The 19,689-nt window shown below is 43.5% G+C and overlaps 1 protein-coding gene across 1 annotated transcript in view; it reads right to left on the reverse strand.

The window, feature by feature from the left end:
* Positions 1-17,754, reverse strand: part of LOC146173758 (venom metalloproteinase antarease-like TpachMP_A) — a 62,187-nt gene extending 44,433 nt beyond the window's left edge. Inside the window, exons 1-4 of the mRNA XM_084585260.1 lie at positions 17,667-17,754; positions 7,214-7,350; positions 6,134-6,205; positions 905-1,026 (exon numbers count right to left, since the gene is read on the reverse strand). Coding sequence (XP_084441386.1) covers positions 905-1,026; positions 6,134-6,205; positions 7,214-7,350; positions 17,667-17,739 — 404 coding nt within the window. The 5' untranslated portion in view covers positions 17,740-17,754. The remainder of the gene's footprint in view (positions 1-904; positions 1,027-6,133; positions 6,206-7,213; positions 7,351-17,666) is intronic.
* Between the last annotated feature and the right edge of the window lie 1,935 nt (positions 17,755-19,689).

The raw sequence follows: 19,689 nt of genomic DNA on the forward strand, positions 1-19,689 counted from the left end.
TGCCGCGGCGGATTTGACGCATGTACTCCTGAGAAATACTCGTGCACTACTGCAGCTCCTCTACAAGAGAGCACTTTACTTCCTTGCCATTCTCAGTATAAGTAAAACCACCTGTACTGACCTCAAATATTAGAATACAGTGCTGGCCCGAGAACCATATCCTCTCTACAGTTATGTGATATGCTGCCAATCTTTACGATTTGAGTTGCTGTTCGACTGGCTAGCCTCAGTGCAGGAATGTTCGACCTGAGCTTTGAGTCGGAAATCAGTCTTTGAAGAATAGGTAAATGGTTCATCCAGCCCATTATTGAAATGAACTTATATCTCTTTTCATTTTGCTCTTTTATGTTCAGTTTTTGTGCAAGTGCAATTCCACCTGATAGTTTCGGTTTTCCGAGACTGGAAGCATTAGGCCTTTCTCATACAGCACACAAAGCACGCTACCAAGTTTAGCCTACGAAAGAGCTAGCGCCAGTGCCCGAAAAATATCTATTGAAGGATTTGAGATACCTCCTGGACCAGGGCAGTTAAGGCAGCAGGTCACATTCCTGGCCCATTTATTCGCGAAAGCTATGTCATTGTTATTGTTGCCGCATAAATTAAGTGCTCACAAACAACACTACAAAGTGCTTTGTTTCAAAACTAAATCAGGTACTAGGAACATTGCATGCTTTTTCGAAATATGGTGCCATACGTACGATGACAAATTGGGAAAAGTCCCTCTTATCTGTTTTGAGCAGGAAGATCAGTTTCTGACTTTAAAATTCAGTGATCCGTAGCGGTATTTTGTAAGTATCAGGAGGCAAAACGTCTGTTACATAACATGTACATGTATATTGAACGAAGGATACGCTAGCGCAGATGAGTAAAATGAATACTCAAAATTACCATTTTTTGTCCTTACCTTGTGACCAGAAATACAACATCGCAGGTTTCACAACAGCCACTTGTCAAGAAGTTCATGAGGCTGACTAGCGTTTGACCAGCATCCACAGATTTTCGGTGGTATTTAGTTACGTTTTGTTTCTAGAAAAAAATATATATTTCCACTACTAAAGTCCAGCTTCTATGCCACTCGTTGCACCGGGTATTTTAACAAAGTGCTTCAAAGACTTAAGAATAGGGGTTAAAAACTAAAGACACTATGCCTCGTCCACTTCTAGCTAGAACACGGTCACTGCTTTCAAGGTGTCATTGCATCCGACCCGGCCACGCAGTAATCTAAAGTGGCTGGCCATGTGAAGCAGCACATCCGTGTCTCTGTGTGCTTGCATCGCTTTGCATCGATATCTGCCTGCGTCAGATACAATGTTGCTTTAAAAGCAGTGACCGTGTTCTAGCTAGAAGCGGACGACCCTGTACATCTAACTTAGGCGCTCTAAACTATTCAGTTCACCTAGTTAGATGTTTAAGTTCGGATAGCAATTTGAAGCGGCGGATAAAAAACAAAGGAAAATATTAAAAAAAAAGCGGAAATAATTACTTTAAACCAGGCGGACAAGGAGATTTTGGGTATTTTCTTTTACAAAACTGGAAATGAAGGCTTTCAATTGCCATGAAACATCGCTGGAACGGTGGTGTCTGCTGATGAGGTGTTACAGTGACCCTGGCGTATTATGCAAATAATTCAGCTACGCACCATTTAGGATAATAACCACGTCGTTCCTAATTAAAGCTGTTTACTTGGATAGTTTTCAGTACAAGGCAGAATATTGCTTGCAGATCGAATTCGGTGTCGCAGTCTTTCCAACATATGCTCGGCGGGCTTTGCGCTTCACAATATCCCGTGCGTCAAAAGCCCTCACTTTCGGCTTTAGGCGGTAAATACAGGCGATTTTTTTTTACACTACATGACATTTGGGAATGCGTTTGTCGTTGTGAGCATTTTCTAAATTCTTGCATAAATCGGCGTAGCCAGCTCATACTCGATAATACTTGTTACGAATAGCGTATCTGTCGCATCGAACTCCACTTTCTCGTATTTTTTCTGTTTTTGTCAATGGCTAGTACAATAGCCATTTCTACTTTTATCTTGTTCAGAACCCATTTAATATTTTCCCCTATATAGTGCACTGCGCTGCAAGATTAAATGGCTCATGCGCAGCCAGTAGGGTCTGCGTCCTCTTTCCTACGGCTGACAGCTGGTGATGTAATACTAAAGGGTGGTCGAGCGGTGTGCGATGAAAATTAAAAAGAATATTAATTGAGTATATCTTTCAGAGAAATGGTCTTCTGTCTTCCCAGTACGCGCGTCTTTCCGGTTTCGCTACGTTGTAAGTATTTTAGGACAATTTAGCGCGGTTCCTACAATTTAAATATAATGGTTCCGACCCGGACCGCTTTGGTGCACTTATAAGAGTGGTCGACACTGTTTTTGCCTGCAAAGAGACGCCTATCTCATCACGCTGCCGTGCAGTATGGTGGAGAAGAGGAAAATCAGACTTGCTCAGCAGAGGGGGGATAGAAAAGCCTGGAGTTTCTGCTAAATGGAATGCGTAAATGTTTTTTTCTTGGCAGCATCGCTTGCTTATTTGTGCTGTAATGTAACAGATAATCTTGAATGTAATGAAAAAGTTTGGGAATTATATAGAATTGGCATTCATTCACAAACACTTTAGAGTCTCCAGCCTCTGTAGCGATAAGACGTCTAGCAAGCGGCATACCCTGCAATTATTCTTGAGGTGAATTTACCATGAAATACGATCGGTTAAATGTTCTTCTACACTTCGAATTCAGAAGGGTCGTTCACCCAGAGGAGATGACATGGGCCAGAAAGACTGATACGAACGTTGCTTCGCAAGTTTCTTTTCGGCCTTTTTTGGGTAGAAATTTGGGCAAGTCGGTACAAATCGATACCGCACGAGAAGTGCAACACCAGGACGACAGACACAAGGGGACGGAATACACACCACAACATAGGCGCTAACTCCGACTGACGACGAAATCCAGAAACAACCATGTCGGACGGAACCTGAGCAAAAGTAGCGCATGCGCTGATCTAAAAGACAAAATATAAAAAGGAAAACAAAAATGCGAAAACAATGGGAGATCCCGGTTGTTTTGATCCCAAGAAGGCCAGCTATCGTTTAGACAAGAAAATGGGTGGTGTACTAAGACAGTTATCTTGGAAGGCAGCAATCTGTGCAGCTTCCACAATTTCGCGAGTTAGCTTATATCTACCCTTGGCAACGACTCAGCATTTATCCATAAAAGGCATGTTTGCAATGCAGAGCCAGATTGCTGAGGGATAATCTGTTAGGTGCCTGAACAAAAGTCTTGGGTGCACAATAACAACATGAAGCCATATACCGGAAGAAATCTAGCTTTGCATTGCAAAGATTGCAAGTGCATGCCTTTTTTGGTCTACCACATGGTTTTGTCCTTTGTATTCACTAAGTAGTTAGGACATGTATAGCAAAGCAAAGGGGAGTATATTAGGCTGTACAAACCGTTATTAGCATAAACGGGCGAGCCTTTCGAAGGAAGATCTGCGGCTGAATTTGACGTTTGCAGAATGCTGCGACGTCCCGCAAAACACATTCGTAAACAATTAGCCCCCCTATGGTACACGGGTGCCGTCCGTCGCTGCCGTGATCGAATACACATCTTCGGGCTCAGGAGTCAAAAGCCCTAACTACTCAGCCGCCGCTCTGGGACAAAATACCGTCTCACTATTTCTATTAAGCATGGAATAATTATCAACAGAGTAACGAGCTCTCGCGACTTCTGCACCGAGAAGGCGGGTATATATATTTTTTTGCAAAGCTCATGTATGTGTGAAAGCTCTGCACGGCCGTTTGGGACAGCCTTTTAGTATGTATTTAAATCCTGTTTAGTTATTGCGTTTCGGACCGATACAATTAAGAAAAAGATTTTCCGATCAACAGTTTCTAGCCGACTTCACGATGAAATCGACAAAAAACAGTTGGGATTGCTGGTGCTCCTGCTTGCTTTCCTATAAAGGAACGGTAAAAGGAAGACAGGAACGAACCTGTGGTGATTGAAAAACATGCGCTTTGCCTAAGCAACCTTCAGCGCGAAGCACGCCTTTTCTGTTACCTCTCCCACCATGGAGTCAGAGAAAAGAAATTATGTCCTAATGCACAAAATCAAAACTAAAACAACTATGATATGCATTTGTCCCACGTGAAGGGAAGCCAAAGAAAAAAAAGAAAGAAAAAATGACTACGTAATGGCGGGTATATATTGTGATTTCTAATTCGTAATATTCGTGGTAGACTACCCTCGCGTGTCCCGTCAGAACATTGCGCTTCAATTTGCTGTGGTAATCCCTGGAACAGGAAAAGTTGTGAGTAGAGGTGCACAGCATACACCTACTAGCGTAGGTGGTAGAGCGCGTTAAAAAGAATTTATGGAACGCTCGCTTGCAAACACGCATTCCACATTAGACGCCCGTACGACCCGCCGTCCCAAAGCCGCACGTAGCCGACAGATGGCACGTGAAGTCGAGGAGCCTCCTAGCAGCTTGCGTGCGCGGGTAAAAATTCTAGTCTTTAGTATGTGAAAATCGCCCATAAAACAGAGGAACATTGAGGCGAGAACAGTTAGTAGGAAGTGAGGCAGTAGAGTTTTTTTGTTTTGTTTTGGAGGGCTGCTTTATTAGAACCTGAAGTCGATAAACATTCGCTATCATCCATAGTTCTTGAGCTCTGTTTTAACCCACGTTGCATAGACAAACATTTCCCAGCACTATGCTGTGGTATCGCGCATCGCGTATAATAAAACTTGACGCAGATTGAAATGTTGAGTGGGTTAGAGTGAACTACTTCAATTGCAGTAGCTTTCTCTGCAGCATAACATTTACGATCTTCCTTTGTAGCCACAATTTTGTTCTTTTTGTGTAAAGAACGTTAAATTTGGAAATTTTTAGGTCTAAAAGAATGCTTTTATTAAACAGCACTGCACAAGGGTAGAACGTGGAAGCCTTAGTTCGCAGGTCGAGCGAACGTTCCGACAAGTGGAGATGTCTTCGTCTGGGCGGGCCGAGTCGACTTGCCCAGATGAAGTCCACTTGCCCAGTTGAAGACAAGTTCAGATGTCGAAACTTTGGGTCGCCCTGCGAACATGGCCTTCCCCCCTCTCAACCGTTGTTCAGTGCTCTTTAATAATGTGTAGCCATCTTTCTCTCCTTCTATAATGCTGCTTTTATGTGACTTTGTAGCGTATACCTCCTTTCATAGCATATTCCTTCATAGAATAGCCCCAATGATAAACCTTTTCGCTGCCTTCTTTTCTTTCTAAATCCTCATGATGGCACCAGTCTGCGAGAAGCAACAAAGAAATATGGGAGCAGGGCTAGTGCAGTTATTAAATCCACCAAGGGTGCTATTTTCCTATGTTCTGTAGATATGTTCTATTTCATTTAATTCTAAGTGATTTCCACCCTCTCATTTCTTGCATTTAGAAAACACAATGTCATTGACAGTGGAAAGAACAAAAGCGTGTAGTTAGCAAAGTGAGTTCAGAATAGAGTCTAGCGTTAATACAAGTGCATTTCGTTTAGATGTGATAGCATTTAGGGCTATGTTGACTGAACTAAAGCTTAGCACATCTTTATGTTGCCTGAAGGCTTTTTACTTAGTTTGTCCTCGAAGTAGCCGTGAGCTTTAATTTATTCTCTTGCGCAATCTTTGAGAAGGCTTGCTTTGAGGAATAGAAGCAGCATGCAATGGCTCTCAAATTGTTCCATATCAAAGCTCCTTATGACCTCCGTATATCAATGCATGGCTGCATTTAAACTGAGCAGCGGCACGCGTTGAGATCGAAGGTTCATAGGCAGATATCAGTTCAGAGCAGTTGAGACATAGGAGCGTTCTTTGTATTTCGGCGGCTTAGTCAACTTAATTTGGGCTTCACAGCAGAGCTGTTCAGTTATTTAGGCGGGCTGGTGGAACACCTCAGCCAAATATGTTCTTTCAGTTACATGACAGCTTTTCTCTGTTTGGGTAAAGCTTTCTGACCAAAACATGAAAATTATTTCGAAAAATATTTAGTCACTGCACAACATTTCTGACCGTTCAATTCCAATACTCACTTGTGAGGTTATTAAAGATGTGGAGACGGGGAAAGGCAGAAATGAAGGCTAAAATTACAAAAAACGCAAAGAACTTACATCAGCCACTGTGACATTGTTTAATTGAAATTTTATCTTTGGCTTTTTCATATCGACGTATCTTAGGTTTACCTGAAAGGATATACAAGGCAAAATATTGTAGTGACATTTCTGTGGCTTTCCCGCTCAAAGAAAATATTAGGCATTAGATAACTGCTTCTGACGTGCCCCAAAAGTTGCTAAGGACTGATTGGCTGTTCAATAGCACACGAAAATGTGTGTGCTAGAAATGTCAGGGAAAGAACTGAACCCTGATGAAATCACAATGTGTAGAGGCGAGTAGAACCAAGACGAAGACGCTACATGATATTACCAAATGCTGCAACAGCTTTTCTGACAGGTTCTGGCTGTAAAACGCATTTGATAGGAAAGCTGCTATACTAGTATGAAACTTCGTACGTTTAGCACCAGACAGTTTTACATAACGAGAAGGTACAGAAAAAATCGACAAAATCATACAGATATAGAGAAAGTCCTCGGAAATTAAACACGCTTGTTGTTACACACACACACACACACACACACACACACACACACACACACACACACACACACACACACACACACACACACACACACACACACACACACACACACACACACACACACACACACACACACACACACACACACACACACACACACACACACACACACACACACACACACACACACACACACACACACACACACACACACACACACACACACACACAAACCCACATTATCTTATATGTTTTACCTGAACATACATCCGCACCAAAATGTCTGGACGCTTAGCTGGAATTTTTAATTTAAAACCTTTTTTACCTTTAGTTTACCCAAAAAACGCGCGTTTTGCAGTCAAAGGGTTGTATTCATAGCATTGCTGTATCCTTTATAACTATTTTGCTCTGGCATTTAGCCTTGCGAATCGGTATTTCCGATATTTAGCGCCAATAAAGTAGTTAACAGTGCTTGATATGTTTGTTCAAAATACTCGTGCTAGACGCTCACCAACACTTGCACATATGATCACCATCATGCCATATAATATGTAGATGAAAAAAACATTTTTGGAGCAGAGTCTGCGCATCTTACCGACTTTAGCAATGTAGCGAAGTAGGTAGTCATAGCGTCTTCTGTCGTAAAGGCCTCTTTGTATTCCTTGGTTGTTATAAGGCAAAGCTCAACTATAAAGTCTTCACGAGTTTCGCTTGGTATGTCCTCTGTTGAACCTGTCCAATTATAAGTTCCATGACCACATCAGAGTCTTTAGCTTGACATTCCGCCAAGCGAAATGAGAAGAATGAGAACATTATTACCATGACCGACAATTTGTACTTTCCTTTCGTTTTATAAAAAAATGTTAGGAATGAGCGCTAGAACCACTGACCCGCGACATCAGGCGAAATATTGTATGCACATACACCGGCTGATATGTTATAACGTGCAGTCGTGCAAGATATTTTGTTTTTTAAAATAGGGTGAAAAAATTCGCTGGAGCTCCTCGAGTTTTTTCGCGTGGGAACGAGAAAACATCATTCTTCATGTGGCAGCAGTTTCATCACAAATGCTTATAAATTTATTACTATTCTTTCTGATATCGTTTTTGAGAACTTGTTGCACAACCGACATGATATAATCGGATTTTGGCGTTAAAAAGCGCTCAGAGTTTTGGAGTTTGCATATCCTGATAGCAAAGCGCAGTCGAAATGCATTAGTGGTTTCATCTGCACATTAACACAATGTTTAGTGGTTCCTAAACTGTGAATATCAACCACTGCGAGGCGTAGAGATCGCGCTTCCCAACTGCACTCACCAGTTATTAACACTGCAACATCAGTACGCGTTCCAAGCACACATTAACGTGTTGTACTTACCATAACGCACTTTTTATTGTCCAGTTTAACACGCGTGAGTCACATATTCCTGGTGGTATAAGTGTTGCTTCCCCACTTAGGGCGCAGAAGAGCTGGGTTCGAACAACTGGTAATTTGTTGTGTTGAATTGGTTTTATTTTCCGGTCGTCCGCCTCGTCGCAATATTTTGGGTACATTCGATTGTTGAGAACTACTACTACAACAACAACACCAGAGAAGTCTTCGCTTAATGAGGGTAATAATCCTCTCCCTTTACAACAATCTTTTACGAAACTATAGATAAGAACTGATAACAGAGTGCATTCCTCTATCATTAGGTTTGCTTCTGGAAGAACATGGAATAGCTTTGCTGTTTATTTTTTCAATCCCACTTAACACTTCAATATTCTTGGAGAATCGCTGTCCCAGTGCAGAAGAACGATCTGAGTTCTGGACTTTCAGTTCAAAGGCGTTAAGAAGCTTGCAGCATAACTCCTCTTGCAGTCACTTCAAAACGCCAGGAATGTGAAAACAAAACTTCCGTTCATGGCCAGTAAATACTCATTTCTGGAAAAACTATAATAATTGTAGGCCTCGAGACTCTCCGTCAGTAGTATGAACCCTCAATTGTAGAGATAATTTCGCGGTCTGATAGAGTGAAGCCTCAATGGAATAGAGGTGGCACTATTCCTCTGATGCAGAAGAACCCCGGTTTCAATTCCTGTGGTTCCGCACAATCGCACTGTTAAACCACAGGAGCATATCAATGAGGCAAATCATTAGTCCGGAGGTTCGGCCTGAATTGAATGCCCAAAGCCGAAAGCACACCACCATGCCAAGGCAAGTTTTGGCCCCCCAGGCGGAATAATTAGCTACGACTTCCTATATCAATACTGCGTTGATTCCGCAGAATTTGGACTCATCTGGGATAGAGGAACTGACGAAGCTGGCTCTCATTCCAGACATGCTGAGATCTTGGCTAGTATGCTCGTATTCGGAAAGCCGGTCCTCGTTTCTAGCTATAACAGTACCAACAGTATATAGGAGTACTCTGCCTTGGCTACAGCATCTTTTCGCTTGTGGCGACATCTCAAGAGCTGCGCTTGAGCGGCTATATTAAATATTGGTACCATGATTACTACATTGAGCAAGACGCACACAGGAGTCCATGTAGTAGTGAACTAGTAATAATAAGAATATAATAAGAATACCATCGGATAGTTTTTATTGTAAATGGCAGTTTTTCACAATTTGAAAAAGGTTTTTGGGAACGCCGAATACTAAAAAACATTGCAGAGTCGTGTTCGCATCTTAGCTTGTGGAGGATATGAAAGTGCTCGCAAAGTTGTGACGTTCTGTCCTTGGGATGGTAAGGTTTGATTGGCTGATTTGCCTGGAAAGCTACAGCTATTACTGGAAAACAGGGTGTTCAACGAGTAACTGGCTGGAGGTAGAACAAACAAAATCACGATCTCGCTGAAAAACAGGTAGGTAATTTAGCTGTGCACATGCATGAGAATCGTGCTGATCAAAAAACTCTAAATTTCATAAATAGCATAACTAGGTGCGAAGTAGAAGTAAGAAAAAACAGATGTAGAAGAAAGGTTTTAGATGTAGAGGAGCCTGTAAGCTGTATCATAACGCGAAATTATCACGAGGAAAGGTAAAAGTCAAAAATCATCCTGGACGCGCTGGTACATAGATCTGTGGAGCAATTGTAGAGCATAGATAAGCGTGACACATAGGAGGTGAAAAAGTATTACATGGAGAGTGTTGAAAAGTGTACTACAAGAATTGGGGCTTAAAGAATGCAAAAAAAAATTAGGTATTTAATTGGTGAATGGTATTAAACGTTTAGTTACCAATGTGGATCTGATCATTATTAAACTGCCTTCATTCATTGCGCTTTTCTTCTGCGTGTCGACCTCCGCGAAGTTACTTTCGTTTAAACAGAATATAACTGAAAATCGTTTCCTTTCTTTTGTGTAACTGTCGAAACATGCGGCATGCTAAGAACGGAGTCCGTGTTGTGGATGTGTTATGGATGCAAACGCCCTTGTAAGAAACTGAGATAAAGAAAATATCGAGACACAAGTGATAATGAAGAATGAAAAACATGCACCGAAGAGGGACAACTACGGGCCACAACACGACGACACAAGTAATGAAAAACTGACTGACTGAAAAACTCTATTGAGCAGAGATACGGGAGGGGGATGCGGAGGTGGGGTCACTAGTCCCGGAGTCCAGCGGCTGCCGCTGCTATCCGCGCGCGTATCACGAGGGCCCGTTGGACCTCTAGTCCAGAGCTGAATAGGGCAGCCTCCCACCCCTCAACTGTTGGCCCTAGACTTGGGTCATCAGGTGAATTGTGTTTACAAGTCAACATCATGTGGTGCAGGCCTGCCCTCTCCACATAATATTTACATTTGGGGTCGCAGAACCCGGGGTGTACTGTGTTTAAACGGGCTGGTGTGTTATGTGTACCTGTCTGTAGGCGTCACCGTCTAACTTCCTCCGCTTTGGAGAGCCCCTTGGCTAGGGGTGGATATTTTCTGCGAGAGAGTCTGCAGCGCTGTAACCTCCCCGATTACGTCGCCAGAAGGCCGGGATAGGGGGTTTGGGGGATGGAGGGGTCGATCACCGGGGGAGGAGAGCTCGGGCAACGGCATGGGACCACTCGTTTCCTTCCACGTCTTGATATCTTGGTATACAGACGAGTCATTTGTCTTGTTAGGGGTGTCCATGATTTATTAATATTTTGGCAGCCTGGGCACATATTCGTCCTTGGATGTAGTTGCGGAAGGCAGCCATAGAGTCTGTGATTACATAGACGCAGGTGGTATGCAGGGCGGCTAAAACAATGGCTACCTCCTCCGTCGTTTTTATTTTATCATCGCAGACGATGAGGGCACCAACCACTTGTAGGTGAATCACAACCCCGACCGTGCACCCCGCTTCTGACTTTGTTCGGTGTACGTAGTAGGATTCAGCGTCCGTCCCGTACTTTTCATTGGTGTATTTGGCCCGCGCCTTCTGGCGCCCTTGGTGGAACAGAGGATACATATTAAGGGATATTGGATTGGCTATTGTTGTCACCGTGCATGGTCCGCGCTTGCGCGCATTATTGTGCGCCTGTGGGCATGGTATTGATATGTGCTGTTTGTGCACGGGCTCTAAGTGAGCGTGTTCACATGAATCTTTTTGGGTGAGCATGCTTTGCTTAGTCGTGACCCTACAACTGCCAAATTGGCCCTGTCAAGGGAACGTCAAGAAAAATAAAAAGAAACGTCGCCCTGTGAGAAATAGCCGGAAGTGTTTTTGTTCAACTGTTCACCCTTCTCGTCGAGAGGCGCTATTGTCAAGTGAGGAATGCCTATTGTCCAAAGGAGACGATCGGTGTGACACGTCCGCTGACGTACAGGAGAAGAAAGGAGCATGAGGATTACGGCCATTAGAGGATTTTCCGTGAATGCAGGAAAGAGTTGCAATTGCCGGAAAGGGACAATGGTGGGAGCAGTATTCGTGGCGCGCACGTACACTTGGGTTTCTGAGAAGGAAATCCACTTGCCGGAACCAACATAGCGGATCTTTGCAGAAGGATAGAAATTTACCTCCTCGTCGTTCCCAAGTTCTACCCGACACCACGTGACCACGCTCGACGAAACAATACTGGACCAGTGAGTGCATCAGACCATCAGTGCAGTGATGTGTTCGATTGGTTGCCGATATCTGAGGGGCGTGCCCTGGAACTGGTTGGTCAGCATCTTCAGAGAGGGGCTGGACAATAGGGGGTTTTAAGGACGTTTCAGAGCACGTAATGACGCTCTGAGCCCTGGGTAAACGGCTCATCCAGACGCTTCTCGCTATGAACTCTTAACGCTTGCCATTTTGCTGATATACCCTTTTTTTCCTGTAAATAAGCTTTCTCAAAGTGCCATTAAACCTGCGTGTATATATTTTACCAACTTTGAAGATTCAATCCTTCATCAACCCGGGGTCTCTGCACGCTACCAAGTGAAGGCCGGGTCGACTTAGTCCCAGTGTCACGACACTATGAACGAGTCTGGCCACTCGGGTGGTATAGCCGGTGTTTGTACGAGACCTAGCGGGCTAGTCAGGTTAAGGTCCATAAGAACGGTCTGGCCCGAGCGGGTTGCTGCTAGTCGATTAATCTGGGTTTTGCGTCGGGCGGCAAGGAATTGTTCGGCTGTATTCTGCACACCTAATTGCAAAAGGCGCTCTGTGGAACTGCTTTTGGGGCAGGCCAAGCGCCTTTTTAACAGCGTTTCATATCATAACATCCATTTTCTTATACGTTCCCGCGTTGAGGTGCAAATACGGTGCCGAATAACCATTTCTCTCCAGGTTCAAGCATTCATCATTAAAAGTAATGAAGAAAACACGCGCAAAACAACTGCGTGGCACGCAACAGATCTTACAAAAATACGGAAATAGATTTCCCGTGCAGCGCTCAGTGCTACCCGTTTTCAGCCTGTTCCACTCATTGATGCAATTGGAAAGAATATTGTCAATCTCGATAGAACGCCAAGGAGGGCCGAAAGATAAGACGGGTTGATTAGTAGACTAGAACGAGTCTTGGGCTCAAGCTTCCTCCTTCTTCTTTCAACTCGCGCTTGTGTTCCCAGTCGCCATCTTTTGCATCGTTTTCTATGCGGCATTTGCCCCCCTCCTTAGGAAGCATCGTCCCGATGAGAACAAAAGGAAGTAGGAGGTTAAGGTCAGCCCGAGTGGTACGGCTTCATACGCACGACGTGGACGACGTCAGCTTGGTGCTAGCGTCGCTTTGATGTCGACATCCCGTCTGGCATCACGTCATAAGTGACATCGGTTGAACGTCGCTGAACAACATAGGGTCCAAAGTATCGCCGCAATAGTTTTTCGGAGAGTCCACGGCGGCAAATAGGCGTCCAGACCCACACTTTGTCGCCAGGTTCGTACATTACATGACGGTGTCTCTGATGACTGAGCCTTCGTAGCCGTAATTCGCTGCAGCTCACCAAGGACAATTCCTCTAATAATGTCGCGAAGAGTGGTCGTATCTGTTGCAGTCAGCGCCGCCGCAGTCGTCGAGGCACAGTTGACCGGTCAGTTGTACTGGCGGCATCGGTCTTGGAGGGCTCGTTCGATAGCCGTAGCGTCCTCAACGACCTCACTCACGGTTTTAGGTGGGTTGCGTACTAAGCCGGCAAACACCTGTTCTTTGACACTATGCATGAGATGCCGTAGCTTCTTTGGCTCACTCATATCAGGGTCGGCATGGCAAAAAAGGCGAGCCATGTCTTCCGCAAACATAAGCACGCTCTCATTCGGCTTCTGGACGCCCACTTCAAGCAGGCGCTGCGCATTTTCTCGTCGATCCGTTCTCGCAAAAGTATCTACCAGCTGGCGGCGAAATCATTCCATGTGGATAAGCTGGTCTCATGGTTTTCAAACCACGTTCTAGCATTATCCTGAAGGGCAAAATAAACATTGGACAGTTTCTGGTCTGCGCTCCATTGATTGATTTTGGCCACTCGCTCAAACTGGTCAAGCCAGTCCTCCACATCTTCAAACGCTTCCCCGCGAAAGCACTCTGGCCCCTTGGTGTTCTTAAGAGTCACCGGCATAAGTTTGGAATGTGCCATGGCTTGGGAGACCTGACCAACTTGGGCGTCTGAAGAGTCGTTCGGCAGATGGCTGTACTCCGGGGCTAGGCCTAGAAGGCGGCGGCTAGCGCGATGGACAGGAGTGTCGATGTCTGGGATCCGCTGTGGACTGCCGGAAGGAGTCTTATGCATACCCAGCACCTCCACCAGTGTCACGTCTCGATAGAACGCCAAGGAGGGCCCAAAGATAAGACGGTTTGATTAGTAGACCAGAACGAGTCTTGCGCTCAAGCTTCCTCCTTCTTCTTTCAGCTCGAGCTTGTGTTCCCATTCGCCATATTTTGCGTCGTCTTCTATGCGGCAATATTATATACCTTAGTCGGTCACATCTTTTATTGATAATGAAGTCTTCTAAAAAAAGTGAGGTTGAAGCAGGTATCGGTCTTTGTTAATGCTCAATTTTTCAGAATAGATGCTGTATATGATCTGTAAACCGAACTGTTTTCTGCGGTAAGCTAAAGATTCCAAGACGAAAGGGTCTTTAAGGTACTTGACACCACTTGAAAAGCTATAGTTACTATAGCACAAATCTGGGACTACTATTTTGGACGCGTTCAAGCTTGTCAAATAAGTAAGCAAACTGAGGATCCCATACAGGAAATACATATTCAAGATTTGGCCTAATTTAAGTGAAATAAGGGAGTCTTGAAGGTGCATTATTGTGCATTATGTGCACTGCGCATAATTAGAATTATGTTCAAAAATTAGGCATTGTGCCTTATTTGGTTTGAATGTGGTTAATGTGCCTCGTCTACGTGTGCCTAATGTAAAATATACGCCAGGATACGTACATTAGGAAATATTTTGCAGCGAAATATTATTGAGTACCAGGTATATATAGGTAGACGCATTCCAGCGAACCAGATAAGTTGGCATTGAGAAGTGTTCAAAGACATTGCCCATTTTAAGCGCAATGACTGAATATAGCCTGTCTCGCTGCAGACATAACCCACCAGAAAAAACTTTTCACAACATGGTACAGGGCACAGTCGTCAGCATTGAGCTGATTTTTCCAGGTAAGCTCGGGAGTACTGTCATTGATATAAATAAGGAATATAAAGGATTCAATGACCGATCCCTGCGGCACACCCGAGGAGACATTTACATAATCGAAGAGGCAACCAATTATCAAAACACGCTGCATGAAACCCTTCACTGAAGCCAGTCAGTGAAGTGCAATGAAGTAATCGAAGAGGCAACCAATTATCAAAACACACTGCATGCTACCCTAGAGAGAAGAATGAAGCCAGTCAATGAAAGTGGAATGAAGACTGAGACAGCGTAGCTTATATAATAATAGCACATGAGGTACGGAATCAAAAGTTCTTTTAAAACCTAGAAATACACAATCTACGATTCAAGACTGTGTCCGGCAGCTTAGCTAAAGTTGAAGAACGGAAAGCCCCCCGTATTGCATAGTTGATGCTCCGTATGTCTGGAGTGACCACTGCGGCTTCGTGTCTTAGTTGTTGCGCCCTTCCATAACGGTGCATATCCATTAGGGAGATTGACCGCAAATGTTTACATGATAAGTAGGTATGATATGCGCGGTACGATTAAAAACTGCACGTGTAGAACAAAATATTCGGACAATGCCCACATGATAGAGAGCGAAATCAGCATCCCTGGCAGAGAATCCTACAAGAGGCGTTAGTAAATCTGTGTTTTTTATTGCTATTTTGTTGCTTTTTTATTTTATTAGCCAACCGTCCAACTACGTGTTCATTTTGTGTCTTGCTGATTGCCTTAGGCAGCAGACATGTCGGATTACCTAGCAGCAAGCCCAGCTTAGTGTGGTCCTGTTTGCGCGCATGTTTTGTAGAGACAGTTACATGGGCTACCTGTCAAATATTTCGCTATGCAACTACTCTGGAATGTGTGGACTACGCCGCGGAGAGGAGCAGCAGGTGCGAGGGGCATGACATCAAAGCGTCGCTGTCACCTGCGGCCGCCGTTGCTGCGCGCGACGTCACGCAGATGCCACGTGCTAGCTATATGCATTACTCGCATGCGCGAATGCGCGAATGCGCGAATGCATCTATAAACGGGAGCAAGACACGTCTGCCGAAGCACAGTCGTTTCGCATGGAGAAGAAGAGTAGGGCCGCTGCTCAGTGGCGGTATCGACAAGAAAGGCTCATTTCCTCAGATCCAGTATTTGTCGCCTGTTAATCGGCCATTAAGCAGAGAGAAAATGCATACCTGAAGGCCAAGCAAGTAGCAGAGATGCCTAAACAGAGAAAAGAACGTCTCGCCAAGCGGACAACCCAGGATGCAGAGAGTAACTGGTGGCGCATAGCAGCTCAAATGGAGCCTTCAGAAGATCAAGGGGAACCGACGACAGCGACTGAAGAGTATTTAAAGGCCCGTCGTGTATTATATCATACCATACTACCGTCAGAATGTTCATCTTCGACTCAAACATTTGAAGCAGCCTTCGTGAACGGTACTACTGGACACATATGCTTGTGTGTGAAGGACTGTGGTCGCACGTTACTATAATGATCACCGGGCCGTATTTCTTTCTGCGCATGAAAGAAAAGAAGTAATGTGTGACGACCAATGTTTCGGTATTGCTTATCAATAAACCTAAATAATAGGCTCAGCATTATGCCGTAACTAGAGGAAAGTAGCTCTCGCTACGTATATCCTGGCGTAGTCGCTAAGCGTAGCTAAGCCACCTGACAATTTCTTTTTCTGCTTACTGTTTAGCCAGTGTGTTAAAAAAAAATTCCTGCACACCTTATTGAATATCGAAAAAAATATTGAAATATCCCTCAGCTATTTCTAGTGCTTGGTATTACGTGCATAAATCCAGAGGTGCACATAATCATTTATTTGGACTCAAATATACGTAATTATTTGCAGGTTTGTAAACGTTTGTATAAAAATTGAGATTTGAGATTGATTTCAAGCTGTCAATTCAATTTACTGTCTCTGCCTATTGTCTATGTAGGATATTTATGTTCAATTTTAGTCTGTCTAAGGTTGCAATTTTATTGCTGTTACTCTATGCTCCGAATTGGGACCTAAACACGTTATAAACAAACAAATAAATATATAAATTATTAATAAACAAAATAAGGGACAGAGTAAATAAATAAATAAGATTTTTAAAAATAGACGTTTCGGGAATTCAGTTATTTTTCTGCGCAATTACGGATAATAACGGGTGCCAAAATAACGGTGATTCTTCTGGAATTCGGTCGTTGGCAGGTGAGATGGTTGGACACTGAATAGTCCATGGGTCGCGTAACATCAAATCTTCATATGACATGGCTAAACTGGCATGAGCTTCAAGCTCAGGCTGTTATCTTGCATAGATAGGGCACGTACGCTCCCAGTATTATACACGTGCGCTATCCTGCGTCCAATCAGCAGCGTTCGTACAGAAGAGGAAAAGCGCGGATTTATTTCTACATCATAGAATAGCGTACATATTGCGATAGATGATGACTGTATGTAATAAGTACGTCCGAAACCTAGTAAATAAGGTTTGGTTTGGTTTGTGGGGTTTAACGTCCCAAAGCGACTCAGGCTGTGAGAGACGCCGTAGTGGAGGACTCCGGAAATTTCGACCACCTCGGGTTCTTTAACGTGCACTGACATCGCACAGCACACGGGCGCCTTGCTTTTCGCCTCCATCAAAAAGCGGCCGCAGAGGCCGGGATTCGATCCCGCGTCCTTGGGAACAGTAGTCGAGCGCCGTAACCACTGCGCCACCCCGGCGGGGCCCTAGTAAATAAATAAATAAGTTTTTTAAACAAGAATGTTTCAGATAATTCAATTTTGGATTATTATTCATGGTTTACACGAATATATATTACTACTACTATTAATATTGTAATAAGAGGGTTACTCTGCTAATTATGGTTATCTTATTTGTCCCGTGAAGTTGGAGCTTAGGTCAGCATATTGATCTTTTCTTTCTGTTCCTCAGACTAAAATTAGATATCAGCGAAAAACTGCGTGATGTGCTGTCACAGGTGCTGCTCAATATTAAGATATTAGGTAGATTACTTACCCCCTATTACGATGTTGGCGAAGAATGCAGATAAAATGAGCGCACCGGACACTATCTCCATTTTACTTGACATAGTACGCAGCTATCTCACCATGCTTCTAGGTGGGCTCGACAAAGCTTAAAAAGAATTCAAATAAGTTACGACAGTAAAAGCATGACGGTTTGGTTCGATTTCAGCCATTGCAAATGAATTTTATGCGGTATTCCTAAAAGAATGGTTATTAGTGAATCAGCGAAAAAAGGTCTGCTCATTGCTTTCAATACAGATTTGTCGCTTGGTATAATATTCAGGCGTAAAGAATACGGCGATTTTTCTTCTCGCGGAACAAAATTTGCTGCAATAAATGAGGCTAATATTTCTATTAGGCGCGAATTACTTCAGAAATTATCAAAACCATGCTATCACCATGTATAATCATACAGAGTTGACGTCACAGATGTAGAAATTGGAAGCAATTTTCATCTCAAGTCTACAAAGCTAACATATGCCACTTAAAGAATATTAGGAACAATAGCTAAAACATGCCATTTTGCCAATTACTTTCCGACTAAATTTTATTTCCTTCATAATTATTAATTTGTGAGAAATGCATATCGCGGGGCTCTCGCATCATAGATCTTGCTCATTATAGTGAGAATTGAAAGAGGGAAAATATGGGCAGGCACACACCTTGAGATGTCTGTCGCTAAAACATCTTAGAAATAGGATGCAACGCCATCTGAGAATTCAGCGCATAAGCCGCCCGTGTTGCGATGAACCGTTTAGCGGCAGAACAAAGCATCGGTTGAGGGACATTAAAGAGCACTAATGAATCTATGAATATATTGAAATGAAACAGTTGATGAAGATAGTTAGACTTCATAAAAAACTCGCATCTCTGGTGCGAATGTAATGATTATAATTTCCAACTTGCACTAAACTACTGTTAAGTCGTGAGTTTCCACGGCAAATGAGCAGGAGCGCATGCGCAGTGTATCATTTGCCTGTAACATCTGCCAGGAAGGTGCTTCGAATTCGTGGTGCTGCATGGCCCTTTGCTCGCACTTTTGGAAACTTCGTTTACAAGGAAGAATATTAAAATGAACTTTATGTAAGCCAGTCGTTGATGTCATTGATATGAGTCTTACGAAATACACGTTGTGTCAAATATGATGCGTATAGAGTTCTGTCTACCTGAGGCTCATTAGGGAGAGGCTGCGAGTTTATATGTGTAAAGTAAAAAACAACCAAACAAATCAAGCTCACCTCACGCAGTTTTGCGAGGATAGAGAAACATTTTATGACATAGATAAGTTGTTACCAAGGAAACATTAAACGCCCGAAGAGCAATCCCACACGACCCCGAAATGTGGAGTTGCATGTGTCATGATAGCAAAAACCAAATTTAATTTACTAGTTGCGTTTTGGAGCAAAGTAAAAATTGTAGGTAGCACAAACCACTGACCTCCTTTTAAATGCCGAAGCCTAAAAACCTTCTCACAGTGTCTTAGATAGATAGGTACGGCCATTCGAGGTGACTGCTACTCTTAGTATTTGCAGCAGTAACAAAGTAGTGAACGAGGTGTGTGGCACTGTCAAAAGCAGAAGCCTTGCTCCGCCTCCTTTTCTAACAGTTTTTTAACCAGTCTTGGAATGCCTTTATAGGCAAATACAGACCACAGAATCTTTATGAACAATTATTTAATCAAGAAAATAATTTTTTAAAGATGACAGTAATGCCTTATTGTTTTAGAATATATGATTTTATTAATACTTACCCCATGCGTTTAGGATTGCGGGGAGATTCTAGCGCTGTATCGTTCGTTTACACACATATACACAGACACACACGCGCGCACACACAGACACACACGCACACGCACGCATAATTGGACTTGTACATGCATGTTCTAATAACTGCCATTCTTCTATCGTCACAAATATGCCTCGGTACTCACTTTTATGTCCGCTAGAGTGAGGCATTATAACTTTGTTCTTTGTGTTTCCAGGTGTACAGCAACACGTTTAGCACCTACAAAGTCA

The sequence above is a fragment of the Amblyomma maculatum genome, chromosome 11, assembly GCF_055883805.1.
Source record: "Amblyomma maculatum isolate TAMU_Amacu chromosome 11, ASM5588380v1, whole genome shotgun sequence".
In the NCBI taxonomy this organism is placed as follows: Eukaryota; Metazoa; Arthropoda; class Arachnida; order Ixodida; family Ixodidae; genus Amblyomma; species Amblyomma maculatum.